A 12525-nucleotide genomic window follows, 5' to 3' on the forward strand; every position below is an offset into this window, starting at 1 on the left:
GGTGAAAATGTTGGGAGTCTGTTAAAAAGGAAGTAATAACAGAGCATTTAGAAATGCATAATCTAATCAAGCAGAGTCAGTATGGCTTCATGAAGGAGAAATCATGCCTAACAAATTTATTAGAATTCTTTGAGGAGGTAACAAGCAGGATAGATAAAGGCGAACCAGCAGATGTAATATATTTGGATTTCCAAAAGGTGTTCGATAAGGTACCGCACAGAAGGCTACTTAATAAGATAAGAGCCCATGGTGTTGGGGTAATATATTAGCATGGATAGAGGATTGGCTAACTAATAGAAGACAGAGTTGGGATAAAGTGGGCATTTTCGGGATGGCAACCAGTAACTAGTGGAGTACCACAGGGATCGGTGCTGGGGCCTCAATTATTTACAATATATATCAATGACTTAGATGAGGAAAGTGACTGCTTGTGGGTGACAAGTTTGGGAAGGCAAGTGTTGAGGATGACACAAGGAGTCTACAGAGGGATATAGACAGGTTAAGTGAGTGGGCAAAAACTTGGCAAATGGAATATATTGTGGGAAAATGTGAGGTTATGCACTTTGGCAGGAAGAATAGAGGAGCTGAATATTATTTAAATGGAGAAAGACTGTGGAACAGAGAGTCCTTGTGCATGAATCCCAAAAAGCTAACATACAAGGGTAATAAGGAAGGCAAATGGAATGCTGGTCTTTATTTCAAAGGGAATGGAATATAAAAGTAGGGAAGTCTTGCTAAAACTATACAAGGCACTAGTTAGACCACACCTAGAATACCGTGAACAGTTTTGGTCCCCATATCTAAGGAAACATATGCTGGCATTGGAGACAGTCCAGAGAAGGTTCGCTAGGTTGATCCCGGGTATGGAGGGTTTTTCTTGAGGTTGAGTAGGTTGGACCTGTACTCATTGCTGTTTCGAAGAATGAGAGGTGACATTATTGAAACTTATAAGATTCTTAGGGGGCTTGACAGGGTAGATGCTGAGAGGTTGTTTCCCCTTGTGGGAGAGTCTAGGACCAAAGGGCATAATCTCAGAGTAAGGGGGCGCCCATTTAAAACAAAGATGAGGAATTTCTTCTCTGAGGGTAGTGATTCTGTGGAATTCTTTACCACAGAGGACTGTAGAAGCTGGGTCGTTAAGTATGTTCAAGGCTGAGATGGACAGACAGACAGGGAATCAAGAGTTGTGGGGAAATGGCAGGAAAGTGGAGGATTATCAGATCAGCCATGATCTCGTTGAATGGCAGAGCAGAGTCAATGGGCCAAATGGCCTACTTTTGCTCCTACGTCTTATGGTAAATATGTGCCAAGCCAAAGCATATTAGCTTGGTGGACGAGGCATCAGGTCAGTCTTGGGAGAGAATTTGAGAGCATGCACCTGGACAACTGAAGCCATGGCTGTTAAAGGGGTGGTGCAAACGGCGTAGGGGAGGCATAGAAGCTAGAGTCTGTAATGGACTTTGCAGTGAATGGACTTCTTTTTGGAATTCGCATTCATGCAAATAAAACAGCAAATTTCCGTACAGAATAATAAACAACAATCTAAGGGCTAAATATGCTCTCTTTGGGTGGTGATGGTTGGGTGATTATTGTTGGCATGGGATACTGGGAGAATTGCCCTATTCTTGTTTGAATATTGCCATGGGATCGCTTTCATCCACCTGAGAAGGGAGATAGTATCTCGGATTAAAGTCTCATCAGAAAGATGGCACATTTGACCATGCAGTAGTCCCTCAGAACTGCACTGGAGACTCAGCCAAGGTTGCTAAAATTCCTTATGGACTTTGAGCCCATGACCACCTGCTTTAGGTGATAGCATAGAGTTGATATGCTGTCAACTGAGCAATGCTGATTTGGTTGGTGGGATGGGCAGAAGGGAAGTGGTGAGGTGAAGAAAGTATTTTCCTTGCTTAAATTTTATAGTTTGACTATCATTCCAAATTCTGTGTATCTCTATTTGAATGCGCTTAGGAGTATTCAAACTTTATTTGAAATGACTAGCCTTGGGAGGAAATAATTGCAAGCTGGTTGCTCTGTAAAAGGGTTATTCTACTTTGGAAGATTACATTTCCTGCTCGATTTGGGTTGTTTGTTCCCAGTAATGTGTAGGAGGAATGGGCTTCCTAACTAGGTCATTAGGTCAAGATGGGGGCTGCTGCATTGAGTTAATTTAAAAATGGGCATGTACATTTTCTTTCAAATATCTCTTCTCTCCTGTGGTTATTGACTCTTACTTGGAATATATTTATGTGGCTGCTGGGCATCCTTGGGTACCAAGCTGAAGTGGCCTTCTTGTGAACCCACATGTGTCAACACATTATTTGGTGGTGTGTGTGTTTCTCTCTCTCTCTTCTCTCCACCCCCCCCCGCCTCCCCCCCCCCCAATCAGAACTGCACCTGTTACCCAATGTCTATATATGTACTTGCAGTTAGATTAGACACTGATCAGATGAAGGAATGACAAACAATTTCCACTCCTTTAGTTGAAGGATTTTAATGTTGCACCTCAGTTATTACCCTGGCTGAAATCAATTAACTTGACACAGACCAGAATCCAAATTTGAGACTTTGTGGCCTTTGTAGTTAAGAACAACATCGTACAGTACCTTTACTTGAACACTATCTTTAATGGCTTGAGCCTCATGCTTGGATAGCAATTCCAGATGTCAAGGCTCCCCAAACTGGAGGTGGCTGCCATGGAGCTCTGACTGAGCAGCAAGGACCCTTTAAATCATTAAAAACACAATGTGGGCAGGCCTATCTGACCAATCTTTTGGACCAACAGAACTTTTCTGTTCCAAAAAAGGCAGGTACTTGTCATTGAAAAACCCTGCAGATCAAACAGCCCTCCACTCTCAGCTCACCACCCCTCCTTCCTACTGATACATATTTGTCCCCTCACCTGGCTCACACTCGGGTCATAGCAATTTTCAAGTCTCAGAATGGGATCACAGTGAGGAAAAAGTTTGGGAAGCACTGCTGTATGTTGATTCATTAGTAAGTTGCTTTTTCACCAGGTGAATGGAGACTAAGATGGGCTGAGATGTCCCTTGACAATGCTACAAGTTTTTTTCTATCACTGGTATAACTAACTGGTGTTTATAATTGTCACTCAAGAATAGCAGAAGGTGATGGAGAAGTGCACTTGGCTGCATACACCAGGGAGCTAAGATAATTCCCAAGGCCTTCAACCATCAATTGTTGATGAGTGTTTTCTGTATCTCCATGGTGTGGTATTGCACTGGGACTCTTAGTGCAGTCACCACCTGGAAACTTGAGCACAAATGACAGATAGTAAATAGGTACATTGTTAAACAGACCTTGGGGATTTTTATCCCTGTGTGTAATAAAGTAGATGATTTTGTTATTCATGAAATGGAAAATTTGACTGAAGTGTACATTTCAGCAATCTTCTTAAAGAATACAGCATTTTGGTCAATAGTTTTCATGAAGCAGAATTGTTGTATTGAACACAAAAGTGCAAGATGATGGATCCTGGAAACTTGAAATAAAAACAGAAAATGTTGGAAATATACAGCAGATTTGGTGTGTGTGTGCGTGTGTGTGTGTGCGTGTGTGTGTGCGTGTGTGTGTGCGTGTGTGTGCGCGTGTGTGTGCGCGTGTGTGTGCGCGTGTGTGTGCGCGTGTGTGTGCGCGTGTGTGTGCGCGTGTGTGTGCGCGTGTGTGTGCGCGTGTGTGTGCGCGCGCGTGTGTGTGCGCGCGCGTGTGTGTGCGCGCGTGTGTGTGCGCGCGCGTGTGTGCGCGCGCGTGTGCGCGCGCGTGTACGTGTGTGTGCGTACTTTGAGGTGACCTCCCGCTGCTCCCGCTGCCAATTCTGATTTCACCACCTCGAGCTGTAATGTTATTCTATATTCTCGAATAATCCTGGAGAATATGAAACTTCTGGTCTGTTTTCATCTTCCTCTAAATATGAGGAGTTTATCAACTTTTCTGTGTAGAATCAGGACAATTTTTTCAAATGTAGGATACCTGTTTCTCCTATCTCCTCAGTGTCAACCCTCTTTCTGCTCTGTAATGCACTCTCAAAGATGTTTCTCTCATGTAGAAATTATAGTTCATGAATTTCTTTTCCATGTGGTACATTTTAAGTATTTGTTGTAATGAAGGTTATAATAATACACAAAGTTCTGCCAAATTAGAAAAGAGGCCATTTCTTCACTTATTGCTTGAGCATTCAATTTCTAGGTTGGACAAGGTTTTGTTCTCAATGTTTTCTTAAACTTATTCTTTTCCAGTGAATCCATTTTCCAACAGAAAGATTAGAAAATCTAGGCTATCATTTTAACAGCAGCTTCCACTTAAAGCATACTGGTATTAATCATTTCAGATTTTATCATTGTTATTTTAAACTTATTGTTAAAACATAGAATCTGATGACCTTATTTTGAAGCTGACTTTTGAGAAATCCCTTCCAAACTTTTACATTTTTGAAAAATATGCATTCTGCAGCTCAAGTGTGATTAGTGGCAAAATGTTCATATTCGGGGTGTGCATGAGTATTTTCTGGATTCATTTGCCTACAGTTAGGTTTTTACGAAAGCTTTTAACAAATGACAAAGTTGTTATAACTTTACATTTAGTCGATTTTTAAATATTATCTGATGGTGTATGTAAAGTCCATACTCTTTTGGAAAAAGTGCCGATTAACATGTCTGCAAATTACTTTGGGTAAAAACACTATAGTTACTGGGACTTTCCAGTTTAAACTGGTAAACATTATTATAATATTGACTAACTTGCAACATGGGTATCCAACCTTTTGGATCAGTGGCTACATCCACAAAGCCCAGTGAGTCACTCTTTTTCAGAAAAAGTGCCTGCCAGTTATCAAAAAACAGGTTATTGATTTAAAATGTTAACTTTGTTTCTCTGTCCAGACATACAGCCTGACCAGCTGAGTATTTCCAGCATTTTCTGTTTTTATATCAAATCCCCAATCGTTTTAAATACTTCCATTCAATCACACCTCAACTATCTAAACTCAATGGGATATATTGAGCTTTCAGAACCTGTCCTCAATTTAACCCTTTAAGCCCTGGTATTATTATGGTGACTGCATTGTTACCACTCCAGTGGCAGTAAATTTTTCCTGAGGGTCAGTGTCCAAACTTGAGTGCAGCATTCCAGAAGGAATCTGGCCAAGACTCTATTCAACTGAAGCATCACTTTCTGACATTTAGAATGCCAACCTCCTTGAGGTAAACACTATTCCCTTACTTTATTCATATCTTTACTATTAGATCAAGGGTGCTGAGGAATAAAGAATCATGTACACATGATGGGGGAGGTGGTGGTGTAGTGATAACGTCACTGGACTAGTAATCCAGAGGCCCAGGCTAATCCTCTGGGGGCACAAGTTCAAATTTCACCATGGCAGCTGGTGGAATTTACATTCAATTAATAAAATCAGGAATTAAAAGCTAATCTCAGTAACGGTGACCATGAAACTGTCATTGTTTGCCATAAAAACCCATCTGGTTCACTAATGTCCTTTCGGGAAGGGAATCTGCCATCCCTACCTGGTCTGGCCTGCACGTGACTCCAGACCACAGCAATATGTTTGACTCTTAGCTATTACCTGTAATGGTCTAGCAAGCCACAGTGACACCCACGTCCCGTGAAAGAATAAGTGAAAAAAATATTGAATATGTGCAGCCTGAAGGCAAAAGTGTCGATAGGGTTGGATGATTTAAAGGGCTTACTAATGTAGACAGCAGTGGGGGAGAGAATAGTGCATTTTTTTATAATTTGTTCTCAGGATGTTGGAGAGTGTATTTGTTGCCATCACTAGTTAGTCTGAGGGAAAGATGGTGGGCCCTGACTATCCTAATGATTCTTGGATGGGAGTAGGAGAGGAGGAGAACTCATCTAAGCATATATCAATTTTAAAACAGAGAGGGAGCAGTTTGAGTGACAAGCAAGGCGTGAACAGAGGTGTTATATTAAACCACATTTTGAAATGTAGAAAGTCACTCTGGAGATGATCCAAACAATAAAAATTGAGGAGTACAGTTCCAGAGGTACTTAACACTGCTGAGAGATTGCTAGTGAAACAGCCATGTTGAATACAATAGTGGTGATTAGGCCAGAGCTTTCAAGACATATTTGAGAGCTCATAGTAGTTCCTGTAGCTTTAGAGAAGTGCAAGTGTAATGTTGGTAATGTGGCCGTGGTAAAAGGGGACATCCATCTTGGGGATAGAATGACCAAGAAAACTTCTGGGTTTGGAAACTCTGCTGCTTAGGTGCCCTGATGCTTCTGCACTTTTAGAATGGACCTGTGTGTGCATTTTATCCCTCACTAATTTATGTCAATTGCTTTAACTTTGAAAAAATTGCAATTTTAATCAAGGTAAAAAAAGTACCTTTTTTGACTAATTAGAGATTTTACTAAATTTAATTTACTTTGACTTGAATTGGATTTTCAAACTGAAGCAATTCGAAGCGCAGGATCTATCTTGATTAAAATGTTTGGTGTTGAGAGCAGGTGAAGCTACCGCTTAGTGCACTATCATGTTTGGGTTGTCCCATTATAAGGAGTAAGAAGCTTCCAGTTTAGTTTATGATATAGTATTAATAAAATGGCACATGGTCTGAGTTTCTTTTATGTTTTCATACCATTAAGTTTTTCTGCTTGATTTTTTTAAATATAGCTTTGATAATTTATCTAATTTCAGAATCAGATGAACCATAGCTGAAAAATATTTTGGAATTTCCCAAAAGAACCAAATATAGAAGCATCTTATATAGATATAGTGTGATGAGAACTGTAACTTGACGTGCATTTTTTGGTAGTTTGCCATCTATAATTTCTTAGTACAGGGCTTCAATATCGCTAAATTTTAAGGTTTAAAAATATTCCATACAAGTAAAATGTACAAATTTACTAAATAATGCACTGCTTTGGTATATCAACTTGTATATTAGCAGAGTTCTAGTGAACAGGTAGCTGTCCCTCTAACTTGCACTGGAATTCAAGTGCTTTCAGTTTTTGTTTGGTACACATTTTTAGCTTTACAGAATTGCAGGCACGTATATTAATAAGAGAGACTGTGAATTCTATTTCAACACATTTGTAAAAAGGGACCTGACATGACTCCTATTTAAAAAAAATATACCTTTTGTAACTAACCAACTTTTTTCCCCTTGCCCCCTCTTACCTTTCAAGTTAACCATCCCCACATATCCTCCCTATAATGAGATGGTGAGGTGAACTTGAACATGAGATGCTTCAAAGCTATCCAGTGCTGCTGTGAAGTTAGGATGTTTGTTAGGTGTGGGCTTCTAATGACAGAAAGAGCATGGCCATTTTTCTATCCATTATCTTCCTTCCCCTGAGCCCTACCTCCACCCCCGACATATAATTGGTCTATTTGCCCTGAATGAAACCTGCTATACGTAAGAGACTTCAGGAGCACTTGGTTAACTAACATGGTCCTAGAAATTGAATTTGTTTTACTGCAGTGAATTTGACTTTTCAGTATCCTGTGCAATCACTAGTGCATCTTAGTTCTAATTCATTCCATAATTTTTTTGTCAAAAATTTGAGATCTTTTGTAGCATAACCTGACCTAATGTTGGCACTTCCTTAAATGTGCTGTTGTATTTAGTGTTTACTGGTAACAAATACAGGTTGGTGGCTGCTTTGCTGAAAGATCTCTGCCAGCAGATTCTCTATTTCTCTTTGGCCCACATTTCAGATTTCCATCCCTCCATTTCTTTCCTTATCTTCCTAGACTACTGCAACCAAGTTCAGCACTACTTTATCTGCCTCTGTGCCATGAATATTCTGAAAATTTACTTTAGCAACTTTGTTTCTTTAATTTTCATGCCAACTTCTTTGCTTCACTTGTCATTTGTTGCTTTTCATTTTAGAGTTTTATTTACCATTTGCCTTTTCACAACCAGATTGAGGTCACACTATACTGTCCAGCACTTCCTCAGCCTTTTTAAAAAAAAGTAGTTGATGGGTGTAGAGTACTTGAAGTAACGTCAGTCATGTTGTGAAGTTAAGCCAATAGCTTCTTTATAGTAGCTTTCTTGATTTTAACTTGTCTTTGATCTTTCCTCCCCATTTTGTTTTGGTTGGCTGTTTTTTTCAGGCTGTTTCAATGTCTGAACCTGGAATGTTGCCTTTTTTTGGAGATATGGACCAACCTGTTTCACCTCTAGCATTTTCAGTTTTATTCAGAGATCAGTCATATGATTATCTGGAATGCTTTTAATAAATTATATTTTATCAGTATATGAGAAAATAAAATTTAATCTTTTGTAGCTGACAGGTGTCCTGGATGACTGCTTCTGTGACATAGAAAGCATTGATGACTTCAACAGCTACAAGATCTTCCCTAAACTAGAAAAATTGCTCGAAAGGGATTACTTCAGATATTATAAAGTAAGATCCTTAACTTGCTTATTTTAGGTGTATCCAGTAATGTTTTTCATAAGGTTCTTTAAAATGCATGTTGATTTTGTATGTTGTTTGTAATAAAGACCAAAGTTTAATGGTGGCTGAGCTGTCTGGTCATTCTCATGTCAGAACTGATCCAAGGTGAATCTATTTTTTCCTGAGATGGGGGAGAAAGGGTTTAGAGAGGAAGGAGTATCTTTACTTCCCACTTAGGGTAAACCTGACTGCTAGTTTATCGTCCTGATGTATGGACTTAATAAAATAATGATTCATTGACATTAAGACTTAAATATGTTTCATGTAAGATTTGAAGCAGCATTGTATTCATTCTATGACTGCAAGATAACATATATGAATTGAAATGAATGGTTTGGAAACACAAAGATTTATGGCATGGCATGGAAGGGAGGCTATTTGGCCAATTTCATTTGTGCCGGCTGAAAAAGAGCTATCCAGTCTAATCCCACCTTCCAGTTCTTGGTCCATAGCCATATAGGTTGCGACACCTCAAATACATATCCAAGTATTTTTAAATGTGATGGAGCATTTCTGCCTCTACCGTCCTTTCAGGTGGTGAGTTCCAAATGCCCACCACCTCAACTCCCCTCTAATCCTTCCACCAATTACATTCAATCTATGTCTCAGTTATTGACACCTCTGGTAATGGAAATGGATCCTTCCTATCCACTCTGTCTAGGTTTTTCATAATTTATGCACCTCAATTAAATCTTCCTTCAGCCTCATCTAGGCTCTAAAGAAAACAAATCCTGACTATCCAATCTTTCTTCATAGCTAAAGTTCTCCAGTCCTGACAACACCCTCATGAATCTCCTCTGTAACCAATTCTACTGTGATCGCATTCTCCTTCTAATACATTAATCAAAACTGTATGTAATACTCCAGCTGCAGATTGCTCTACAGAGAGCTGGCATGGACTCAGTAACCCAAATTGGTTTCCTTCTGTGCTGTAAATGACACTGACACACAAAGAGATCATAGAGTTACGTAGAATATACAGCACAAGAAACAGGCCATTTGGCCCAACTTATCTCTGCTGGTCTTTTTGCTCCACAAGTCTCAGCCCATTCTATCTGCCTCATCTCAGCCTTTTAGCATATCTTTCTATTCCCTTTTCTCTCATGTACTTATCTAGTTTTCTGTTAAATGCATTTCCTCTTAGGCAGTCCCACAGGACTGAGGATGACTTTCTTCCACACTAGGGCTGTGGACCCTGAGGTGTCTAAAAAGCCCAGTGCTTCATCCACACACACTACCAAAGGTGGGGCAGGTAGTGCTTGGTGAGGTCGGCGGGTGGGAAGCTTGGATTTTGTTATGCTCCCGTTGTTTGCACTTGGCCCCCCACCTGGGTCTGCAGGAGATGCTCAATGCTTGACATTTTCGCGGTTGCTTCTCAGTTTGGACGTCTTGAGCACGAGATTCCCACACGAAAGTAGGGATGTTGCAATTTTTTTTTAGGGAGGCTTTGAGGACGTCCCTCTGCCCTCCTGGTAATTGCTTTGTGTGACAAAGCTCGAAGTAGAGAGCTTGTTTTGGGAGTCTTGTGTCAGGCATGCAGACGATGTGGCCCACCCAACATAGCTGATTAATTGTAACCAGTCCCTCAATACTGGAGATGTTGACCTGAGAGAGAACACTGATATTGGAGTGCCTATCCTGCTATTGAATTTGCAGGATTTTGCGGAGGCATCGCCTGTGATATTTCTCCTGGGATTCAAGGTACCTGCTGTACATTGTCCATGTCTCTGATGCATACAGCAGGGCAGGCAGCATTGCAGCCCTGTAGATAATGAGCTTGGTACCGGGTTTGAGGTCTTGTCATCAAACTGTTTTCCTCAGACAGCCAAAGGCTGCACTGGCACACTGGTGGCAATGTTGAGTTTCATCTTCAATGTCTGCCCTCACTGAGAGGAGGCTCCTAAAGTATGAAAAATGATCAACATTGTCCGATGGTTCACCATGGATCTTGATAGTTGGGGCAGTGTTGTGTTGTGCAGTTCAGGCAGGCTGGTAGAGGACCTTTGTTTAGCCTAAGGCCCATTCTTTCATACGCCACTGTGAATGTGCGACGATAGTTTGGAACTCAGCCTCTGAGGGTGTGCGCAAGCATTGTCAGCATCCTGCAGCTCACCGACAGAGGTTGGAGTAATCTTGGTTCTGAACTTGAGGCAATGTAAGGTGAATAGTTTCCCGCTCGTCCTGTAGAGTGGCTCCACTCTGGTAGGGAGCTTCATGGAGATGGGTGGAGTACTGAGGCAAGGAAGATGGAAAAGAGCATTGGTGCGATGACAGTCTTGCTTGACCCTAGTTTGCATACTCATTGGATCTGTGGCAGATCTGCTGATAAGGGCCATGGCTTGATGTCATTGTGCAATAGGCAGAGGATGGTGACAAATTTCTATGGGCAGCCAGCCAAATTTGAGGAGAACGCTCCACAATCCCCCTCGGTTGATGGCATCAGAGGCCTTTGTAAGTTCAGAGAAGGATGTGAATAGAGGTTGCTGCTGCTATTTGCATTTCTTTGGACTTGTCTGTGAAGATCATGTCTACTGTGCCTCTTGATGGATGGAATTCACATTGTGACTCCGGTTGGAGTTCTTCAACCAAGGGGAGAAGGCAATTGAGAGGACTCTTGAACTGAGCTTCCCAATGGCAGACAGCAGAGATACCCTTCAATAGTTACTGTAGTGGGGTTTGTCTCCTTTTTTGAAAATGGCCACAATTACAGCATCTCAGAGATCCCCCTAGCATGCTGCTCTCCTTCCAGATGAGGGAGGTGAGATCATGTACTCTTGACACGAATACTTCTCCGTATTTTAGTATTTAGGCAGGGATTCCATCTGTGCTGGTGGCCTTATTAGCCTTTTCAGCCTCATGGGCTGGGTTTGTGCTGAGGTGGTAGCAGATAGCATGCTGTCGAATGTGGTTGAGGGTAGTTATGTCGAGGGCTGAGTCTCAGTTGAGGAGATTCACAAAGTGTTCCTTCTAATGAGCGCTGACTGCCTCTCTGCCCTTGATGAGCGCCATACCATTCTTAGCTCTCAGTAGGGTAGTTCCTTGGGTGCTTGGGCTGTAAATGGTCTTTATTGCATTAAAGAATCCACGTCTGTTGTAGCTGCCTGCATTTAATGCACCTAAGGTGCTTACTTCAACCACTTACTATGGTAGCGGGTTCCACATTCTACCCATTCTGAATAAAGAAATGTCCCTATTGAATTTATTAGACACTATCTTAGATTTGTTTTGAATTCTCCCACATCATCTGTGTGCAACCTATTTATAATTTAAAAAAAAACAAAAGGCAGACAGGTGTGTATTTTTATAATACCTTTCATGACCACAGGATGTCCCAAACTACTTTACAGCCCATAAAGCACTTGTAGTGTAGTCACTGTAATGTAGGTAATGCAGCAGCCATTTTACAGTCAGCAAGCTCCCACGAACAGCAATGGAATAATGACCAGATATTCCTCAACCAACATCACAAAAATATAATAAATACTAGTCTGGACAATGGGGGTAACACCCCTGCTCTTCTGAGAAGGCAGATGGGGCCTCGGTTTAACTTCTCATCTGAAAGATAACATCTCTGACAGTGTATCACTCCAACAGTACCAAGGAAGTAGACTGTTGGCCTAGATCAGGCTTTTCTCTTGGGGGGGCCACGTTTCAGTTTTTCTCACTTGGGTGGGGGGGGGGGGTGTGATGAACAAATTTAGGAAAAATAAGATTTAGCACAATATTAAATGTGAATTTCAAAGAAAATCTGAGCTACGATTAGAAATAACTTGCTGAGAAAAAATCACAGCAATAAATTGATAATTAAAAATGGATAATTAATTAAGGCAACCATTTGAATGTGAAAGATTGAGTGTGCGTGTCTTCAGCTAACTCTTGAGTTTCAGGATGCTCACTCACCCTCGTCCACAGAGTGCCTGTTGGTATGTAGGGGTGAGTGTGAATGAGAACCCTGCGACTGGGAGCAAGTCAGACCCACACACTCCTCCCCTTATCACCCTCTGTCACAGACGCATGCACGCACAGGCACTCGGCACTCTCCCTCCTACACAAGCTCCC

The 12525-nt window shown here is 41.2% G+C and overlaps 1 protein-coding gene across 2 annotated transcripts in view; it reads left to right on the plus strand.

Moving 5' to 3' along the window:
- The window catches only part of ero1b (endoplasmic reticulum oxidoreductase 1 beta), an 86433-nt gene that overhangs the window by 23486 nt on the left and 50422 nt on the right, over positions 1 to 12525 (plus strand). For both annotated transcript variants that reach the window (XM_041188626.1, XM_041188628.1), the window contains exon 2: positions 8296 to 8415. In XM_041188626.1, coding sequence (XP_041044560.1) covers positions 8296 to 8415 — 120 coding nt within the window. The remainder of the gene's footprint in view (positions 1 to 8295; positions 8416 to 12525) is intronic.

The sequence above is a fragment of the Carcharodon carcharias genome, chromosome 5 (assembly GCF_017639515.1).
Source record: "Carcharodon carcharias isolate sCarCar2 chromosome 5, sCarCar2.pri, whole genome shotgun sequence".
Classification (NCBI taxonomy): domain Eukaryota; kingdom Metazoa; phylum Chordata; class Chondrichthyes; order Lamniformes; family Lamnidae; genus Carcharodon; species Carcharodon carcharias.